At 39.9% G+C, this 22941-nt stretch overlaps 1 protein-coding gene across 2 annotated transcripts in view; it reads right to left on the bottom strand.

Moving 5' to 3' along the window:
• Window positions 1-22941, bottom strand: part of LOC124884000 (F-BAR and double SH3 domains protein 2-like) — an 89199-nt gene that overhangs the window by 7817 nt on the left and 58441 nt on the right. For both annotated transcript variants that reach the window (XM_047391560.1, XM_047391561.1), the window contains 8 exons: window positions 22388-22504; window positions 22194-22298; window positions 17297-17386; window positions 17030-17092; window positions 9816-9950; window positions 9645-9728; window positions 9380-9557; window positions 892-1112 (listed from right to left, as the gene is read on the bottom strand). In XM_047391560.1, the coding sequence (XP_047247516.1) occupies window positions 892-1112; window positions 9380-9557; window positions 9645-9728; window positions 9816-9950; window positions 17030-17092; window positions 17297-17386; window positions 22194-22298; window positions 22388-22504 (993 nt within the window). The remainder of the gene's footprint in view (window positions 1-891; window positions 1113-9379; window positions 9558-9644; window positions 9729-9815; window positions 9951-17029; window positions 17093-17296; window positions 17387-22193; window positions 22299-22387; window positions 22505-22941) is intronic.

Below are 22941 nucleotides of genomic sequence, written 5' to 3'. Positions count from 1 at the left end.
ACATCATGGAATCTATTATGAATTATACAGTAAATCAGAGGGTGTTTGAGGAATATGTGAGACCATCTGTAAAAAAAACATTAAAGTTAAAGCAGTACTGGACTCTAAAACATTACAATGACCCGAAATGTATCTGTAAATCCACAAATAAAATCTCTGATCTTGATCTCACTGATATGCTGTGGGGTGAAACCCCTCAAAGATCTTACAGGTGAAAATGAGGAGTGGGGCAAACTTTCCTCAGACGGCTCTCAGAACAGGGAGATGGCTACAAGAAGCATCTCATTGAAATTATCTAAGTCAAAAGGGGTAAGATGAGCTATTAAGGGGTAAGGTGTTTCTTTTTCCACAGCTAGAAAATACATTTTTGTTGATGTCTTTTGTTTATTGATTACAAAAAGGTTACTATAATTACCTGTAATTATACCCCTTTTACCCCATATAACACTTAAAAATAAGATGTTGTGTTTGGTCTACAGGCTCAAAGGAAGGGAGAGGCTGTATCCTTCCTGTTGCCAAACCTCTAATAGGGCGGCACTCGGTGCCACAGATAAGGACATTTTTCTCTGATTGCGATGCTGGATTTTGATGTAGCAGGAACGCAACTTTTCTGACTCACTGTTTCTAAAATCTGCTGATGGATTAGCTGGAGAACAGACAGGAAGGGAGGGGGGTCCTGGTACAAAGTGGCCCAGCATACAACACTCCTTACTTGCCTGATAGCGCTAATTGTGCAGTTCAGTTCAAGGGTTAAGCGCTGATAATCTGTTACCTATGAAGCTTATCTCCATCTCTGCTTCCTGAGTTTTCCCTCTGAGATTCCTCCAGCTATTCACAGACAGCCTCTGTCATCCGTGAGAAGACTTCTTGTGCGTGCAGGTGTCACTGTACCTGTGTGTCATTCAGCCCTCCCCCGCTCGTCTCCCCATTCTCCGTGAGGTCCTCCACCAGAACGGAGGGGAAAACCCCGACCCGTCCATTCAGCTCGCCCTCCCAGAAGCCGTCGTCTGTCTGAGTGTCGCGGTTCAGTAGGCGGATGACTGCGCCCTCGGAAAACGAGAGCTCCTCGTCCGCCTGGCCTTCATAGTCGTAAAGCGCACGGACGTACACGGCTGCACAGAGAGAGAAACAAGGCAACAAAGACAGGGAGGAAAGCAATCAGTGTTACTCCGAGGGAGTAATTATTCTCAACAAAACCCATTTCCCTCTATGCTTTGCTCTCATTGTTAAAAAAACTGTACACCCAGCTGGAGAGAGGGAGATAAAAGACACGAGCAGCAGTTCAATTCAATTCAATTCAGTTTTATTTATAAAGCGCCAATTCACAACACATGTTGTCTCAAGGCACTTCACAACAGTCAGGTACATACATTCCAATGAATCCTAACCATTGAACAGTGCAGTCGGAGTTAGCTTTTTATTCAAATTGGATAAAAAGATTTTCTATCTAAGGAAACCCAGCAGATTGCATCCAGTCAGTGACTTGCAGCATTCCCTCCTCCCGGATGAGCATGTAGAGACAGTGGACAGTTACTGGCGTTGACTTTGCAGCAATCCCTCATACTGAGGATGCATGTAGCGACAGTGGAGAGGAAAAACTCCCTTTTAACAGGAAGAAACCTCCAGCAGAACCAGGCTCAGTGTGAGCGGCCATCTGCCACGACCGACTGGGGGTTTGAGAGAACAAAGAAGCACTGATCCAGGAGTCCTTTCTATGGGAAGGAAAAGTAAATGTTAATGGATGTAGCTCCTTTAGTCGTTTCACCTAGAAAGAAAGAACAGATAAACTCTGAGCCAGTTTTCAAGGTTAGAGTCTGAAAGAGAGCACATAGAGTTAGTCACAGTAAAAGCTCAGTCAATTTCCATGTCTAGGAGAGAGAAAGGGTTAAACACTAAAAGACAGGGCCACGTGGATCATTGGTAGAGGGTGAGCATAAAGTTGTTGCCAGCAGAAGCTCGGGCGATTCCCCTCTCCAGAAAGGTGTCACAGGCAGACACAGAGCCTGGCCAGGTGTAGCTTCTAGGAAGAGAAAAGAGAGAACAAGGTTAAAAGTTGAAATAACAGCAAATAATGCAAAATCTCTCTCTGTCAGACTGATTATAACCATTGGAAAAGAGAGGGGGTCATACAGGTAGCAGAAATGGAGGGTGTGTTTGCACCTCAACCATAACTGAGCCGGTTTAGGCTAAACCTGACTCCCCCTTACTCCAACCAACAGGGAGGGAAGAAGACGGAGGTAAAAAATAAGGAAGATAGCTCAGGATAACCTAAGCCACTCTAACTATAAGCTTTATAAAAAAGGAAAGTTTTAAGCCTAGTCTTAAAAGTAGACAGGGTGTCTGCCTCACGGACTAAAACTGGGAGCTGGTTCCACAGGAGAGGAGCCTGATAACTAAAGGATCTGCCTCCCATTCTACTTCTAGAAACTAGGAACCACCAGTAAACCTGCAGTCTGAGAACAAAGTGCTCTGTTAGGAACATATGGAACAATCAAATCTCTGATGTATGATGGAGCTAGATCATTAAGGGCTTTATATGTGAGGAGGAGAATTTTAAATTCTATTCTGGACTTAGAAGGGAACCAATGAAGGGAAGCTAAAATAGGAGAAATGTGATCTCTCTTTTTAATTTTCATCAGAACTCTTGCTGCAGCATTTTGAATCAGCTGAAGTTTTTTAACTGCATTTTGTGGACATCCTGATAGTAACGAATTACAATAGTCCAGCCTTGAAGTAACAAATGCATGGACTAGTTTTTCAGCGTCACTCCTAGACAGGATATTTCTAATTTTGGCAATGTTCCGGAGATGAAAGAAGGAAATCCTAGAAACCTGTTTAATATGGGATTTAAATGACATGTCCTGGTCGAAAATAACGCCAAGGTTTTTTACTTTATTATCAGAGGTCAATTTAATGCCATCCAGGTTAAGTGATTGACTAAGCAGTTTCTTTTTTAAAGACTCCGGTCCAAAGACGACAACTTCTGTCTTGTCTGAATTTAGAAGCAAAAAATGTAACGTCATCCAAGTTTTTATATCTTCAAGACATGCTTGTAGTCTATCTAACTGGTTGGGTTCATCAGGATTTATGGATAAGTAAAGCTGAGTATCATCAGCGTAACAGTGAAAATGTATCCCATGCTGCCTAATAATTTGACCTATTGGAAGCATATATATAATAAAGAGAATTGGCCCAGGTACTGAGCCCTGTGGTACTCCACAATTAACCCTGGAGTTTAAAGATGATTTATCATTTACATGAACAAACTGGAATCTGTCAGACAGATACGATTTAAACCAGCCTAGCGCTGTTCCCCTGATCCCTACAGCATATTCCAGCCTTTCTAAGATAATTTTGTGATTGACTGTATCAAATGCAGCACTGAGATCTAACAGAACCAGAACAGACACAAGTCCATTATCTGAGGCCATAAGAATATCATTAGTGACTTTCAGCAGAGCTGTTTCAGTGCTATGATGAGCTCTGAAGCCTGACTGAAACTCTTCAAACAGGTCATTGCTGTATAAATGCTCACACATTTGATTAGCAACTATTTTCTCAAGAATTTTAGGTAAGAATGGAAGATTGGATATAGGTCTGTAATTTTTCAAGTCCTCTCAATCAAGCGAAGGTTTCTTAAGTAAAGGTTTAATTACAGCTAACTTAAAAGCCTGTGGTACAAAAGATAGATTAATCATATCAAAAATGGGCTGGTAATCAGAGGGAACACTTCCTTAAATAATTTGGTTGGGATTGGGTCTAACATACAAGTTGAAGGTTTAGATGAAGCTAATATTTCTGATAACTCAGGAAGCTCCACAGGATCAAAACAGTCCAAACACAGATCAGGTTCTACAGTTACCTCCAATGTTGTCTCACTTGCTGAGGATAACGTAATCATCTTCGGGAGTATGTCAAAGATTTTATTTTTAATAGAATCAATTTTATTTAAGAAAAATCCCATAAAGTAATGGCTGCTAAGAGCTAAGGGAATGGACGGCTCAACAGAGCTATGACTCTGTGTAAGTTTAGCAACTGTACTAAAGAGAAACCTAGGATTATTCTTGTTCTCTTCTATTAATGATGAGAAATAAACTGTTCTAGCTTGGCGAAGTGTCTTTTTGTACAACAGTAGGCTATTTTTCCAGATTAAGTAGGAATCCTCTAGGTGTGTAGAGCGCCATTTCTCTCCAATTTTCTAACATTGTGCTTTAAAGTACGCAGCTCTGAATTAAACCAATGAACTAGCCTCCTATTAATGATTACCTTCTTTTTCAAGGGGGCTGCATTGTCTAATGCATCACGCAATGATGAAGAAACACTATGAACAAAAGAATCAATTTGTGAAGGGGCAGAAACAGAATTATTGCCCTCCACTGTGTTTTTCAGTGATAATGAGGAAATTAAAAGTGGAACAGATTCTTTAAAGGTTGTTACAGCATCGCCTGATAATGATCTACTATAATGAAATTTTCTTTCAGGTGTGGCATACTCGGTTAAATTAAACTCAAAGGTTATTAAGAAATGGTCAGACAGGACAGGGTTATGAGAGAATATTGTTATGTCTCTACAGTCAATGCCATATGTCAGCACAAGGTCCAGAGAATGAAGACAAAGGTGGGTAGGTTTGTTAATGTTTTGATCAAAGCCAATTGAGTCTAAGATAGCATTAAACGCTATATTTAGGCTATCACTTTCAGCGTCTACATGAATGATAAAATCCCCCACTATAATAACTTTATCTGTATTTAACATTAAATCTGATAAAAGGTCTGAAAACTGATCTAAAAATTGAGAGTAAGGGTCTGGTGGACGGTACAAAACAACAAACAGAAGAGGTTTTAGTGCTTTGCAATTTGGATGAGGAAAACTAAGGATTAAATATTCAAAAGAGTTGTAGCTATTGATTGGTCTGGGACTAATCAATAAATCAGACTGAAAGATGGTTGCTACTCCTCCTCCTCGCCCAGTAATTCGAGGAATGTGAAAAGTTAATAATTAGTAGGAGTTGACTCATTTATAGTAACATAATCCTCTTGCTGCAGCCAGGTTTCTGTGAGGCAAAGTAAATCAATCTGATTGTCACAAATCAAGTCACTATCAGCATATTATTAAAAGGGTCTCTAAACGAGCTATGAACCTAATCATCTGAATCAACGAGTTAACTCTAAACACCTGCAAAAGATTCCTGAGGCCTTTAAAACTCCCAGCCTGGTTCATCACTCAAAACCCCAATCATGGGTAAGACTGCCGACCTGACTGCTGTCCAGAAGGCCACTATTGACACCCTCAAGCAAGAGGGTAAGACACAGAAAGAAATTTCTGAACGAATAGGCTGTTCCCAGAGTGCTGTATCAAGGCACCTCAGTGGGCAGTCTGTGGGAAGGAAAAAGTGTGGCAGAAAACGCTGCACAACAAGAAGAGGTGACCGGACCCTGAGGAAGATTGTGGAGAAGGGCCGATTCCAGACTTTGGGGGACCTGCGGAAGCAGTGGACTGAGTCTGGAGTAGAAACATCCAGAGCCACCGTGCACAGGCGTGTGCAGGAAATGGGCTACAGGTGCCGCATTCCCCAGGTCAAGCCACTTTTGAACCAGAAACAGCGGCAGAAGCGCCTGACCTGGCCTACAGAGAAGCAGCACTGGACTGTTGCTCAGTGGTCCAAAGTACTTTTTTCGGATGAAAGCAAATTCTGCATGTCATTCGGAAATCAAGGTGCCAGAGTCTGGAGGAAGACTGGGGAGAAGGAAATGCCAAAATTCCAGAAGTCCAGTGTCAAGTACCCACAGTCAGTGATGGTCTGGGGTGCCGTGTCAGCTGCTGGTGTTGGTCCACTGTGTTTTATCAAGGGCAGGGTCAATGCAGCTAGCTATCACGAAATTTTGGAGCACTTCATGCTTCCATCTGCTGAAAAGCTTTATGGAGATGAAGATTTCATTTTTCAGCATGACCTGGCACCTGCTCACAGTGCCAAAACCACTGGTAAATGGTTTACTGACCATGGTATCACTGTGCTCAATTGGCCTGCCAACTCTCCTGACCTGAACCCCATAGAGAATCTGTGGGATATTGTGAAGAGAACGTTGAGAGACTCAAGACCCAACACTCTGGATGAGCTAAAGGCCGCTATCGAAGCATCCTGGGCCTCCATAAGACCTCAGCAGTGCCACAGGTTGATTGCCTCCATGCCACGCCGCATTGAAGCAGTCATTTCTGCAAAAGGATTCCCGACCAAGTATTGAGTGCATAACTGTACATGATTATTTGAAGGTTGACGTTTTTTGTATTAAAAACACTTTTCTTTTATTGGTCGGATGAAATATGCTAATTTTGTGAGATAGGAATTTTGGATTTTCATGAGCTGTATGCCACAATCATCCGTATTATGACAATAAAAGATCTGAAATATTTCAGTTAGTGTGCAATGAATCTAAAATATATGAATGTTAAATTTTCATCATGACATTATGGAAAATAATTAACTTTATCACAATATGTTAATATTTTGAGAAGGACCTGTACAGCAGATAGAGAATCATAACCAGAGCTGTTTTTCTGTGTTTGCTTTGAAGCTGCAACCAAAAAAGGACCATCTATATAGAATGAGACCTTTATTGTTTGAATCATCAAGTCAACTTAGTGGCACAGGCTTGTCAGATTCAAACTATCCAACAGCTTTAAATTTGTGACCCACATTTCATCCTTTCGTTGTGCTCGCTCCAGGTTAGTTTACAACATCGTTGTCCGTTTGGACAGAGTTTGAGAGACTGCGAATTACACATGAAGGTTAGGTAAAGGGATAAGTGGCCCATTAAAGTTGCTGCAGTTTTAACCTCTGACATTGCAGTTTTCTATAACCAGTTACAGTGCCCTGCAAAAGTATTCAGACCTCTTGAACTTTTCCTCATTTTGTCTTATTACAACCATAAACTTTGAAGGACAAAGTAGTTTATTTGTGTTTAGTCAGTCAGTCAGTCATTTTCTACCGCTTATTCCATAGTGGGTCGCGGGGGAGCTGGTGCCTATCTCCAGCAGTCTATGGGCGAGAGGCAGGGTACACCCTGGACAGGTCGCCAGTCCATCGCAGGGCAACACACAAACAACCATGCACACACTCATTCATACATACACCTAAGGGCAATTTAGAGTGACCAATTAACCTAACAGGCATGTTTTTGGACTGTGGGAGGAAGCCAGAGTACCCGGTGAGAACCCACGCATGCACAGGGAGAACATGCAAACTCCATGCAAAAAGACCCCAGGCTGGGAATCGAACCCAGGACCTTCTTGCTGCAAGGCAATAGTGCTACGAACTGCGCCACCGTGCAGCCCCTATTTGTGTTTAGTGGAAGGAAAAAGGAAACATGGTTTTTAAAATTTGTTTTATACATAAAAATGTTAAAATTGTGGCCTGCATTTACGTCCTGATTCGATACTTATTTGAACCGATTTTTATTGCCTGCTTTGTACATCTAAAAACTGAGATTTGTCCATTCTTATTTGAAAAAAGGCTCAAGTTTAGTCAAATTGGACTGAGAGCACCTGTGAACAGCCATTTTTGAGTCTTGCCTCAGGTACAAAATTGGAGGTACAAAGTCTGGGCCTGTTTCTAAAAAGTGACTGGGTCATTCTAACGTATGAATATGGTTTAATATAAACCATTCCATTGTAGCTCCGGCTGTATGTTGTTGTATATGCATTGTTGCCCTGCTGTAAAGTGAACCTCTGCCCCAGTCTTAAGTGTTTTTGCAGCCTTGGACAGGTCTTCTTCCTGAATCCACCTGTAGCTCAACCATCGTTCAATTAGCTCTGACCAGCATCCCTGTCCTTGCTGATAAAAAGAATCCCCATAGCACGATGCTGCCACAACCATGTTTCACCATGGTGATAGTGTGTTCAGGGTGAAGTGCTATGCTCGCTTTGCACCAAATATGGTGTTTTTAATGTAGGCCAAAAAGTTACATTTTGGTCTCATCTAACTCGAACCCCTTCTTCCACATGTGCACAAACTTTAAATGAGACTTCTTACGGCTTCACAACAAAAGCCTTCTTCTTGGCATTTTTCCATTAGAGCACGACTAATTGTTGTCTTGTCATTACTTTTTCACACCCGAGCGTTAGATCTCTGCAGCTCCTCCAGAAGTACCATGGTCCTCTTGCCTGCCTCTCTGACTGATGCTTTTCCTGTCTGGCCTGTCAGTTTAGGTCAGGGGTGCCCATTTGCAGCCCTAAGAAGAACTTTGTGAAGCCCACGACTTCAGCTCAAATTTGTCTGTTGAAATTTGGCAAATGGTGCTGATGCAGATGGACATTTTGTTGATTTTTAGGATGAGATTATGAAGTACAAATTTGTATCTTTTTAAATGGAAAATGCTAAGTACAACACAAAGTTTTTTTTTTATTCTATTAGGCATGTTTTGTTTGCTGTCATAGTAAGTAGGACCAGAAACATCTAGCTAATTTTAACTCAAAAACAGATTTGGGCACACCCTTTCATTAACCTTGGCTAAACACATCAAGTGTTTTCAAAGAGAGTTCTCATTTTTGTTGCTGGGAATAAACTAAAAAACATTTTCTAGACCAACAAAATAGAAAACAGTCACACATAAGGGCAATTTAGAGTGACCAATCAACCTAACGGGCATGTCTTTGGACTGCGGGAGGAAGCCGGAGTACACGGAGAGAAGCCATGCATGTACAGGGAGAACATGCAAACTCCATGCAGAAAGACCCCCGGCCATGAGTCGAACCCAGGACCATCTTGCTGCAAGGCAACAGTGCTACCAACTGCGCCACAGTGCAGCCCAAAATAGAAAACATTTGACCCAAAAAGTTTCTTTTCAGGCATCTTAGACTATTTTTCAGACCTGAAATAATTAGTGCTTTTCTACATTGTTTCATTAAAATATTGTAGGTTTAAGTCATTGCTAAGCCAGTAAAAATAAACAATTCACTATAAAATATTTAGTTTTTTTAATTGGAAAAAAGATGCGCCCTCGGTACTTTCAACTTTGCGATTTTGGCCCAAAAAGTTTGGACACCCCTGGTTTAGGTAGACGGCCAGGTCCTGGGAGGTTTGCAGTTTTGCGATTCCATTTTTAAGGCGATTGACTGAACCATGTTTTATGAGATGTCAAAAAATGTAACCCTGTTAATAAGGCTGCGCTAACATTTGTTCAATCAGATTATATTTTTTTTAGCTAAATGTTTACTAGTTCTGCTCTATTTTGTTTTTTATTTAGCAGAGTTTGTTTTTTCTTCAGCTGGATTCCAGATAAGATACCCAGGTAACAACTTCATTCTAAAAAAACAAAATCACGAACTAATCTAAAGTGATACAAGCAGAACTAACTCATGTCAATGATCTGACATTACGTACTGTTTGTGTCTCCATTGATGCAGCCATAGTGCAGCTCCGGTTCGGTTGAGTTAGAGGAGGTGTATGATCGAGCATCCAGCGTGGCCAGGGACTGGAGCATGCTTAGCAGACTATTGGAAGTCGGGAATTGGAGGTATTTTTCTGGGACGTAACCCACGTGACCTGTCTTGTTGCGTGCCTAGGACAAAACACAGGATAAGAGCCCATCTGGGGAGACAGACCCTGCTTCAGATTATCTATGTAACTAATATATGTATGTGAGCACCTTGACCCAGTCCTCCATGTCTCCATCCTCGATGACCTCCAACATCTCCTGTTCATCAATGGTTAACTCATCCGGCTGAGACGCCTGCAGGAAAGACCAAACAAGAGATAGATATAAGGTATAAAGGTAAAAGAAAAGCAGACTCTAGTATGTGTCTGTGCTGTATTATACCTTGTATGAGTAGAGCACTTTGCAGGTTAGTGGGTAGTTACGCAGGGTACCCGAGGGACTGGAACTGCTGTCGTCAAACACCTCCATATTCTCTTCACACTCCTCTCCCTCTTCTCGCTCCAAGTCCACCGTGCCCTTTTTACACACAAAGAGAGGCACAGCAAGACAGCATGAAAACCTGGGACAAAACCAGGGTGAAGATGACAAAAAAAAAGTTCCTCTCATACTTAAAAGAGATAAGCACTCCCAATTAAACACAGGTATCAAAGTGTAAAACAATAATTGAATATTAAGTCTGTAATGGATCAGTAAATAAGTTTTTGACCTGTTTTAGTCTAAGACATCACTCTACACAGATGATGCTTCACCGTTTACTCCTGTCCAGGTTCTGCTGTGTGTTCTCTGGAGCTTTTAGAAACAGGTTCTCAGCCACCGCTGTCTCATATCATGCAGCTCCTCCCCATTTTGCTTCATGCGAATTTCCCCAGCCTTCATGAACGTCACATGATCCTAGTTTATGTAAAGACCCATCACACACACAGATAGCCAACTTATTCAGTAATATTAGATTGTGTTTGTTCTTTGGTTGTGTTTAGACATCAGATTTCTGTTGACACCATAAACTCTGTACCAGAGCAGAACAAAACAAATGTGTGTTTTGTACATGGAATAATCTCCAGAGTTGATCTCCTGAACAGAGGAGTCAGTTCCTAGGGAAATTCAAACCCTATGGTGTGGTCTAAAGGAATGACTCAAACGTCACAAAGCACATTCACCAAAGCTTTCCACTGAGGATGGTTAGGAAAATGACTTGCACTGAAAAAGCTACATAATTCCACAGATGCTTGTTTACTTCTTTTGTTCTTCAGCATAAAACATGTGCAACATCCAACATTAATGTTAAGAAAATAATGCCATGTATCAGTGTAATGGACACTGCAGTCTCCCATATAGATGAACTGAAGACCCCAAGGTCAAAGTGGGAATCACCTCCCAAGGTGGTGGAAAATAACCTAGCTTAGAAGAACAGATGTAATGGTAAAAGCCAAACAGCCGGATTGTGATCAGATTGGAAGCAGTGGATACCCGCTGTGATCGATGTGGCCATCCCAAACAATGGAAACATTCGGAAAAAGGAACACGAGCAAGTGAAGAAATACCAAGGGCTCAGAGAAGAACTAGACAGAGCCTGGCAGGTAAAGATGACAATAGTGCCCTTGGTCATTGAAGCCCTTGGGTCAGAGACCACCAAACTGGAGAAATTGCTCAACCAGATACCTGGAGAAACATCGAAGATATCAGTTCAGAAGAGCCCAGTCCAAGGAACAGCAAAATCACAGTCAAATGAAGGACCGTCAAGCTCCCAGGCCTCTAGTAGGACCAGAGCTGGACAGCCACCCACCCCGCCCAGGACAACAGGGGGTGGGTGTGAGAACCCTAACCTTGACACACACAGACAGTATTAGTAGCTGCAGCAGCTGATACAATCTCTCTTTCACAGTGAAGATCATTATAAAGGATGAATAACACTTGTTTTTTCAGGGAAAACCCTGATTCATCCGATTAACTTAATGCGCACAGCTTGAAAAACTGTTTTACAAGCCCTGCACGTAACAAAGGCTGCGATAAAAAAAAAAAAACAGCTGCATGCAATTGCTAATTCTATAGGTGCAGCTGACACAAAATCACAGACCCTACACAAACAACAATTATCAGTAGTGGGTCTCTGATACATCCCTAATAGGTATTGTAAAAAGGCAAACTCCAGCAGTTATCCACAGGCCTGCCTGTTTCTTCTACTAGTTAGTGATGTTTTACAAGTTTGATATGTTTCTCATATTATTATTTGAGCATGAAAATTGACTGCACAGCTCTATCCAACAGATAGGGGGAGTTGGTTATTTTTGTGTTGTGCGTAGATCACACAGGCTGCCTGATCTCACCTCTCTGAGAAGGTTAGTGGTGCTAAGCAGCTATGAAAGAGAAATTCCTAACTGTAGTACTGATGGCTAGTCTTGTTCATCATCCATCTTCTAGGACATACATAAAAGAGCTCAGGAACATATTAACAAGATTAGAAGGTACATTTTATATCAGAGCAGTATAATAAATTGTATGTTTAGGTAAACAGATGTTTATATCTAATATGATAGAAACATATTACTAATTCAATGTAGGGAGATGTTTCTGAGACATGGTCATTGTTGTTCATTCCAAAGTTTTAAAAGCTTTGATAGAGAAATACATTCAGTTTAAGCAAAATGCAAATATTGACAGTGTTGACCTTTCTTATTAATACTTTTTGTGATCTGCCTAGTCTGACTAGAGATGACCCATGCTTATCAACAGGTTCTCAATGGGATTAAGATGTGGAATATTTCTTGGCCATAGACCTAAATTTCCATCGTTGGATTCTCGAGCTACTTCATTGTCACCCTTAACATGACATAGTGCTCCATGCTAGAAAAGGTATTGTTTGTCACCAAATAGGTCCAAGATCATTGGACAAAGTAGCACTTGGATGATGTTTTGATCCGATTCTTTATTCATGGAAGTGTTTTTAAGTTCAGATGTAGGGGAGTCCACTCCCTTGAATATTCTAGAATGCTTCACTATTAGCATTCTGGACTCATAAAAACGTTCATGTTTTCTTCTCCAGAGAGTCCTCTTTCTAAATGTCCGAAACAGTTGGAATGGGGCGTCATGAGAGACAATAATTTTACCCCGACCTCTGCCGTCTAATCATGGCACTTCCGGCAGAATGCCAATCTGTTGTTAATGCTTTTCTTGGGCAGAAGCGCCACATTTCGTGCCCTTCCTGAATGCAAGTCAGCTTCCAAAAATCTCCACCTTACTGTATATGCAGAAACACTCACAGTTGCCTAATCAGAATCAGAATCAGAAAAGCTTTATTGCCAAGTACGTTTTTGGACATACAAGGAATTTATTTTGACGTAGTCGGTGCAATACAGTACAAATTAAACAGTATAAACATATCTACAATATAATATAAATATATGTGCACAGTTTTAAGTGAGTGAGAAAGCTCTGCACTGGTGGTAACCCCTTTAGGAGATGATCCTGGCCCTTGTTGGACTCGCTTAGATACCTTGAAGATTTCTTCACAGTAATTGAACCTCTCTCTGTCCTTGACGTTCTTGATGGCTCAATAAATGGTTGACTTGGATTCAGTCTTACTAGCAGCAACATGTATGCAGTGAAGCCCTTTTGATATAAAGCGATGATGATGGAATTTATTTATTTGGGGGTAATCCTGGTTAACAGAAGAAGAATTTATAGCAGCATTCTCTTTTGAAGCAAGCAGTCTGCTGTTTTAATTCAAGCAGTATGACTGAACTTTGAATGAGTGTTGTGGTCTTTCCCTAACAAGTCACAACATTTAGAGGAAACCAATTCTCCTTGGATGGGGCAAATCCCTGTGGAGCACTTTTTGATCCAGTGACAGACACTACACTTTAAAGAGGCAGTGACATGGTTCAGACATGGTTGCAGAAGAACAAAGAGGAGGGAGGGATGCTCTGACTGTGATGTAGCATAACCTCATGTCCAGTTATTGTAGAGGCCATATTTTGGGGTCAACCTGCTTGCTGTGTTTGATTACTTTTATTCACTGTGCCGAGAGGATTTTAAAAAACACTATTTCTGAGAAAGATTCGATTCCGTTGCTGAAGCGAAAAACCCAGCATGCATTTCAGTAATAACCCAAAAAAAAATCGCCAAGCATAGATCAGTGTTTGAAGCGGTGCGGCTGAAACTATGACCAATGCCAAATTGTATTGGTCTTGGAGGTAATAACTGTGAAAGTTATGTGTTAATGAAGGCGGCGGCTGCCTGAGAGACTTGTGGGTTTGTGCCAATCTTTCCCTTTTAGCATTAATAAAGATGAGAATAAGGAAAGGGCCAAAGTAATACTTTTAATCTCTTCATCTTATTACTATTCACAGTTTATCCCTCCCTTTCTCTCTATGTGTAGTAACTCCTTTGCCTCCTTATAATTAGAAAGCCACAGTTTAAAGTCATTAACATGCATTCCATTGTTTTCTTCATTGCACCGTATTAATAATAACAACATCCTCTTTGTTTCGGAGTGGCAATTACATTCCTGAATCTGTTTCACCTATCCCCAACACTGCTTGGTTCTTTCCCAATTTCACATCATAACAAAATTAAATATATTTTATTGTGAATTCATATGATGAACCAGCAAAAAGTAGTGCATAATTAGTAAAAGAAAAGAAAATGCTAAATAGTTTTTGAATAGCCCTCACAAAACATCTAACTAGTAAAAAGCCACCTGTGTGTAATTCAATCTCAGTATAAATCCAGAAGATATGTAAAGGCCTCCGAGGTTAGGAAGACCAAGGAACACAGCAGACAGGTCAGAGATTAAGTTGTTTAACTAAATAATGCCCAAAACTTTAATTATTGCACAGATCACTGTTGAGTCCATCATCACAAAAACAGAAAGAATGACGCAACCGTAAACCTACCAATACATGGCTGCCCACCAAAACAGCTAGGCTGGCCAAGGAGAGCATAAATTAGAGATACAGTCAGGATAAAAGGGTAACTTTAGAAGAGCTGCAGAGATCCACAGCTCAGGTGGGGAAATCTGTTTAGTCTTTACAGAAAGTTGCAGGACGAAAGTTATTGTGGAAAAAAAGTCATAGAATGTCAGGTTTGCAGTTTGTCAAAAGACACATGGAGGGCATACGTAAGAAGTTCGCTGATCAGATGGGAACAAAATGTACGTTTCTGGCCCACGTGCAAAGAACAATGTGAGGTGGAAAACTAACACTGCACATCACCCCGAACACACTATTCCAGCAGTGAAACATGGCAGTGGTCAGATCATCCTGTGGTGATGCTTTCTGTCAGCAGGGACATGGAAGCTGTGAAAAAGTCCAAGAGGTATGAATACTTTAGCAAGACACTGTTGATAAGATGAATGGTTGCCAGACACTGTTTGCACTGTATTTTACAAAACAGTTAAAAGAGCATTAAAAATTGCACAGGTACCCAGAATTATTCAGACATTTAGACTGTAAGCTAGTGCAGTATTTCAGGTAAGACAGTATAGATGCTGCAGTATAGGATGGCCTTTTTCTGATCTCTTGTTTCTCTCAACCTTGCATCCAATTTCACTTCAGCGTTATCAATTTGTTGCTACCTTCACCTCACCTCTCCCTCTCTTCCCCTCATCACACTACTTCTCTCATTTTTTCTTCTCATGCTTTAGAAATTGTCTCTCCATCGCAGCTCACAACTCCACCTGTTATACCCATTTTCTTTTCATTTATCTGCAAGATTTCTTCCTCCCTCTGTTTTCTCTCTTCTCCTTACGCCCCAATATCTCACCCTCTGCAATATCATGTGAGCAGAATGCCAAATGAGTCGCACATAGCAGGCAGACTATGCTTAGTCACCGTGACTGACAGGCACAAACACGTCTACTGAACAAAAAACCCTGTGATGGATAATTCTTCAAGGCAGGGAGAAGCACTAACCTCGAAGTAAAGCTAGCGTGGAGACACAAAGAGTCTTAAATATGCAATGAAAAACTAAACTCCTCTGCAGATTGTACATTGTTAAACTTTGACAATGATTCTTTTAAAATCTAGTTTAGTTTTGATTGAACTTATAGGATTTATTCTGGTTGTTGTTAACTAAAATTGTGCTAAAGGATATGCAGCCAAAAACGTCCACTTAAATAAAATGAATTCTACAAAATTCTATAAAATCTAAGACTCTTCACTCACTTTAAGCCCTTTGGGATGCTTAGGTGTCAATAATACATGGAATTTATATACATATTTTTCTATATAAGGATAACATGCTTTCAAAGTTAAGGGTCATGAAAAAACCCAGAAATATATGTAAGATCACCATCATTATTCTACTAGTAAAGTGAGTTGTTTGAAGATGCTCCAGATGGAGTGATAGATTATTTGGATGTAGGGGTGAAGACCATTATCTTATAATTGACATCTTTCAGGCAGATGAATTGATAGGATAACTTTTCTTTACACAACAGAATGAAAAGATCCAACTATGTATGGGCCATGATTTTAAGAGAAACAGGAATAAGTCAAAAACTATTTCTATCATGGGAGAAGAAGTGGAGGTGGTGGAGGAGTATAAATACCTCGGTGTTCACCTGGACAACAGACCAGAGTGGAGATGCAACTGTGAAGCCATCTACAAGAAGGGACAGAGCAGACTGTACTTCTTGAGGAAGCTTAGGTCCTTTGGTGTTTGCAGCAAGATGCTGCATATCTTCTATAAGTCTGTTGTGGAAAGTGTGATCTCTTCTACCATCATCTGCTGGGGAAGCAGCATCAGAGCCAGGGTCTTAAAAAAGCTCAACAAGCTGGTAAAAAAGGGTGGCTCTGTTCTGGGGACTCCTCTGGAACCTCTGGAGATCATTGTGGAAAGACGGATTCTTCATAAAATGAAGAACATTATGGAGAACTCTGAGGATCTTCTTCATGAGACTGTCCTACAACAACAGAGTGTCTTCAGTCAGAGGCTTCTTCAGATCTGCTGTAAGACGGAGCGCTACAGGAGATCCTTCCTGCCCACAGCCATCAGCATGTACAACGGCTCTTTGAGGAGACCTTCATAATATGAACTATAACAACATTTAATTTCCCTTTGGGATTAATAAAGTATTTTTGAATTGAATTGAATTTGATGACTTTTAATTAGAGATGCACTCAGAGATTTTGTAGCCAATTTCCAAGCTCTAATTCTCTAAAAATCTTATCAGTTTGTCTTGAAAATCCATAAATAATACCATTCAACATATTTTCCCCTAGTTTTTGGATAAATTGAAATTCAATTAACGTAAAACATATATTTATAAGTAAAAGAGTAAAATGAAATAATGCCTTTCTCCAAACAGGCTTAAGTTACATTGCTGTGTCTCTCTTTATCATTGGAAATCTGCCCACACAGTAAATTGGACCAGGAAGTTGTACTTTGCAACACTAAACAAAAAGAAATACAACATATCTTCTTATAAAAGGCAATTTATAGTTTCAAGTGGTGTTCTGAAAAGGTGTTGATAAACTGTGTTATTAATTATAAATTATTATTAACATCTTTTTTGTCATAGAGTGGTTGCATCTGCCAAGTCCTTTCCTTGTTTTTATATTTTAGGAACAAACTTCCTGCATTATGGGGGGTCTCACCGACAGTGAGGGATCGTGGGTAGTGTAGGTGGCCCAGCGTTCATTTTCCAGCTCCTCCATCACCTACAGCATGCACAGAGAGAAGGCCAGGTTTATATTGCAAACAGGGGCAGATATACTCACTTGAGATATTTATGAACACACATATATTGTATACAGCACCCAATATTTCAGACCTAACATAATCACTCAGGCAGTTAGAAGGTGATGCACATGCACACACAGACATTGTACATGTTTTTCCCACCTCTGACAGAAATCACAAACCTGGTTCATGGCACTCTTCAGCCAGGTATCTACAGCCACGCCAACTTGCCGTAAAAGATCCAGTCGAGCCTCGGCTTTCAACTTTATTGTCTTTGGAGAGAAAGAGGATAAGAAGAATTAAAACATATTTCCTTTTCTGCTCATTTATTTTCCATTCTTGGTTCAAACATTTATTTTTAGTCCTGTCAGCAGTAGAATAACTCGTGAGTGGAAGCTGTGAATTAATTTTACACATCAGAAGTGATAAATCTGTCCAATGTTGTGACATCATTAAAACTTGCTATAGTTTATTTTAACGCGCTGTAAACACAATGAGCTCTCTAAATAAGAGAATGTGATAAAGCTATAATATGGAGCTGGGTGATCTCTGATATTCATGCGGGAGGTTCTTCCGTCTCTAATCCATTGTCCTTAGTTTGAGTTTCTCTCACTTGTTTCAATCAAATTAGTTTTTGTTTCCAGCTTTTTTCCTCTCCCAGCAGTGCTGACAGAACAGACTGATAGCTGATAGGTCTGTTGCACAGGGGACTTGAGTCAGACATGCTTACTTTCATCAAACATGCCTTACTTTTTCCTGTTAGAAGTAATGCATACCAGATGAAAAGACCAAACCTGGCTCACTCTACAGGACCCCAAACACACAAAATTAATAAGAAACGTTGAAACACTGGCTTTTACACTGCTGCTTTAAAGAGCTACCAGGAGGGCATCATTGGCACAGGTCAATAGAAGCAGCCAGTGGTGGGAGTGATCGCTGGTGGGCAGACAGTATCAACTCAGACAATCAGTCTGGCTGAGGAGTTGTAATCGATACAATTATCACTGAAAGAAAGTGGAAAGCTAGATGGAAAGATAGACCAACAGAGAGTGGCTGCAGGAAGAAAATCACTGAAAACAATCCAGCTTAAGGGACAGTGACATCAGGAAAAAGGACTGAAAAAGAGTGCAGCAAGCAGGGGATTTCAAAACCTGCAGGGAAAATCTCAGAAACTTTATAAATGCTTTAGCTACATTAACCTAGAAAATGACAGAGGCGTTTTGTGAGTAATGAAGTTTATACATGAAGGCACTGGGATCTTACCATATAAAGAAGTAGCTTTGTAACTTCAAATGGAAAGAGGTACTGTCGTATCTTTGGTCAAAATGACGAAAACATGTTGTATTTTTTATGACTGTGCTTATGTCCCATTCTCCAAAGTGTCGATGAAGGCCTAATGCAACTTCATTATATAGATACTTTTAATCAGCTCTCCAGGTATCGGTTCAGTTTGCATGGGCTACAATTTCTGGGATTTCAGAGCCTGACCCTGCTAGGCATAAATATTAAATTAATATATTGTTTGGTGGGTGCCATAAGTCACAAAGAATCACCATGGAGGCATTTCTTTCCTCAGATTCTCCTACTTACCCAATCTCTATAAGCTTCAAAAGGGATAAAAGCATCAAATCTGCATATAAATCATCAGTGTCAGGTTAGTTTAATTTAGACCCCATTTAAACCAGATTGAGACAACACTATGACAAAAATAAGCCAGACAATGGATAGACTCTGCTGGGTCTTTAAGAGGTCTTCTGGGGTCCATCACGACTGCAGTGAGCTTCCAAATAGTGGATGATAAATTGATAAAAATAGTGATAGGGCTCGGTTCTTTAAAGTAAGGCTCAAATTGATTGTGGAGGTGCAGAAACCTCCCATATTTCTGGGGAGGAAACATCCTGGATGTAAAACCCACAGTGGTAGCATTGTGCTAGGATGCCCAAGAAAGCAGAAGGCAAAAACCTTTTAGGTGTGTACTAAGTGTGCAGTTATTCCTTGGTTGCCTTCCAATGGATGGTTAAATTTGACACATTATAACAATGTTTGGGTGTGGGTGGAGATCCTCAAGGCCACAGGGTGGTCTGAACCCAGTGTGAAGAGGGCCTTGGTGCAGGAGATTTTTCTGTTGTAAAAATATTTACATGAGAATATTTACTCCAATCTGAGTGACCCATTTCCAGCAATTACACAAAATCCTTTATATTTAATAATTGACTGCAAATCTAAATTTACCTTTTGGCTTCCTCGGTTATTGGCTGTTTTTTAAAGTTTTAAAATAAACAGGTGTACAGAAGATATATATTCCCTTTCTCCATTCCAAAAGCTATTTGACCACTATGACAAGAAGACTGTGTAGAAGAGTAAAGACGACGCTTTAGCACCTAAGAACACTATACTAGCTGTCAAGCATGGTGGTGATGGCATCATGCTGTGGGACTGTTTTACTGTTAGTAGTACTGCTACATTGCACAAAAAAGATGGAATGTAAAAGATGGAGGAAAAACTTACATTTATTCAACTTCACCTAAAATTTACAGTTCGATGGTTGAAGCTTGGACACAACAGTACAATGATCACAAAACAGACATTAAATTTGGCTTTTTATTGGATAAAGCAAGCTAACTTTAAGCTTGTGGAATGGCCCTAAAAGTATACCCTATTGCAAATTCATGGAGTGTGTTATAGATCCATGCCAAGAAACCAACCAGTTTAGAAGGTTTCCTACACATGTTTCATTAAAAATAAATAAATAATTCCAATACTTTTCCAGACTCAAATTTCAAATGTCTTTCTGCAGTTTTTATAACAGTCTGAACATTTGAGGGCAACATAATCGCCTACAACTGCTTAAATAGGAGCTCTGTCTGTCCACAAATCACAAAACAACACAATGCTGAAAATGGCTTCAGATTTTCAGTGTGGTATAGCACCATTTCACTGCATTTGTTAGCATCTGGACTAACTTAGACCAGCTCAAAATCTGCATTTGTCAAAGTAAACTTATTGTAAATAATAGCCTTTTAAAAGCATGATTAGTTAGAGCTGGTACCTAACTTGATTTGAATCAGACACAACAGAGTGGAGGTGGTGGAGGGGCTGAAGAGAGCAGCTGCTTCCAAGCAGAAGCTGGAAGCAGCGCATGAAATGCAAAGTGCAGCAGGAGTCTTTTCAGTTTAAATAGATTGTTCAAACTCTAAGGGTATGCAGTTTGGCATTTTAACCAGACCCAGTTTAAGGAACCGAGGTCCAGTTCAACTTGAATTTAACCTTGTACAGAGACAAAACAGAGTGAAATGTCTCTTTTATGATTTCTGAATGATTGTGCATTCAGTCAGTAGATCAAAAACCAAAACCCCGAGGAGTAAACTGTTCAAGTCAAGGGGCAAATCAGAGATATTTATTCTTATTTATTTCAGATTTGTTTATATAGGCAGATAATTGAGACGCAGGGTCTAATTTTCAAGGGCCATCCATTAAAAGAATATCATTTGAATCAGTGTATTTTGTTTAATGAATTAATGTAAATCAACGGATTAGATTTTTGTCCTTTAGAATATTTAAGAGAATTAAAAAAGCCTGGAAACATTTTTTAATCCTTATTTAAAATCCAAACCTGTGCACCTAATCCTTATTTTAAACTCCACTGGCATTTTATGGCGCATACAGACATTTCATCCTAGACAAAATCATTGAAATGAATCCATTAAAGCTGCAAATTAATAGAAGATAGTACATATAATCTTCTGACTGGAACTGTATGTATCGGTTTCCGACAAAGGGCCAACATCAGCTCTGGAAGAACCTTAGAGATATTAATACAAGACCTCAGTTAAAGGCAGGGTGGTACAATTACTATCCAGATAATGCTGCAATTGAAGTAATGTCTTTTGTCCTGTATTCATAATTATAAAATACAAACTCTGCTATTAGCTCATCTGTATGAAATGAGCACATAAAATATTCAGCAACTTAGTCAAGGAAGGAATGACCGCCTGCAAGAGCAAAAGAGCCTTAAATTTGACTCTAAACATGCATATTGGAGGACAAAGGGTGTAAGGAATGTTATGTATTTTCGTACTTTGTAATAAATAGGTTGAACAATTTTACAGTAAGGTAAGATCACTAACTCCAAAGTTCTCACTATGAACAAATAAATAAGAGTAAACTTAGGCATCAAGGGGGATTTTTTTGAATATGCAGAGAAGGAGGCAAACAATAGGCTCTATGAGGCTGAAAATAAGACCGAATACAGACATTTAGACCTTAAAGAGTTGGGGGAAAAAAAGCAGATATAATCTAGTTGAGAAGATAGGAGATGGCACACTGTCCTCATTAACAGTTAGAAATCTCTCATCTGAGAGGATTAATGCATAAATAAAAGATTTTCCTGCAGAGGGAAAACATACAAGTCTGACAAAAAGATTATGACCCTAAATGTTCAGATATGACAATCTAAGTTCTTTAGTTAGGCATTGATTTCTTTTCATGTTTACATTTCTCCAAAGGAACTGAAAATGTGCAGCAAGAAAATATCATGGACCACAGTTTTGTTTTTTGTCTGGGTGATTAGGAGGATTAAAGTAATTTGTCAACTGTTATGAAGGATGCAACCATGTTTACATCCATATGTTCAAAGACTAGTTAGCAGGTGGTGGGAACACTTGAGCAGAATGATTATTTGCAACCAGAGTTGGATCAACCAAGATAATTTGTGAATTTTTGCATCATTTAGTCCTTTTGCATAATTTTAACAGCTTGTAAATTAAAATAAAATAAAAACATCTAAATTGTGTTTTTAATTATTTAAAGAATGTCTCCAGTGGTCATTGACCAACTTATCCTCCTTAAGGAAGGGTAAAATCTGTTGATTACATGCATGTAGGTATTGAGCAGATCAAACCCTTTGTGACAGGCCAGTTCAGAATAAATGGTCCAATAAAACACAATAGTTATGCCAAGTCCTGCTTTAGTGTTTTCAGTTCATTTCACATTTCATATGTTTGGAGCCATTAGAGCACAACAACTATACACAATAGAAAGGTAAAAGACAAATCCTGAATAGGCAGAAAATAATCTGACCTCAGCTTTGCGCATTATCTCTTTGGTGTCTTCGATCTTCAGCTCCAGATCTAGTCTGCCCTGCTCACTGGGAGGCAGGCCATGAGTCTCGCACTCCTCCAGAGACTAAAAGCAAGACATCTTCATTAGAAGTGTGTGTTTGTGCGATTACATCGAAACAAACTTGGCTGTGTTTAATAATGTTCTGCCCTTACTCGCTTGCAGTGAATGATATTCTTGTGCTCTCTGGCCACTCTGGTTGCCCATTTTCTGGCCTCTTTGTTCAGACTGTGCTCCTCAGTCGTTCCCGACTCCGACTCCAGCTGACGGCTCTGATATACACAACCACACACAAAAAAGAGGCAATGGTAAACACACACGTATCCAGCCCCAGACATGTAAACACAGATAAGTACAAAGTCAATGTTACAGTTCCTGGGAAAATAACTTATACCCACATTATAACCACAAACGTCACAAACGAGTGTTTCATTGGGATGTTATACAACACACTAGTGAATAAATGTGAAGTGGAAAAAATTATATATATGGTTTTCAGGATATCTTACAAACAAAAATCTGAAAAGTGTGGCATGCATTGAGATTCAAACCCTTTAATAAAATCCAGTGGAAGTAATGGCAATCACAAGATCCCATAATTCCAAGGTTTAGGTGACATGTGAAGGAAAGCCAGGCAAGGAAATAATTATTCAGAAGCAGTCAAGAGGCCCATGTTACATCTGGAAGAGCTGCAGAGATTAACAGCTCA

The sequence above is a fragment of the Girardinichthys multiradiatus genome, chromosome 18 (genome assembly GCF_021462225.1).
Source record: "Girardinichthys multiradiatus isolate DD_20200921_A chromosome 18, DD_fGirMul_XY1, whole genome shotgun sequence".
In the NCBI taxonomy this organism is placed as follows: Eukaryota; Metazoa; Chordata; class Actinopteri; order Cyprinodontiformes; family Goodeidae; genus Girardinichthys; species Girardinichthys multiradiatus.
This window is presented reverse-complemented; position numbering and strand designations above follow the sequence as displayed.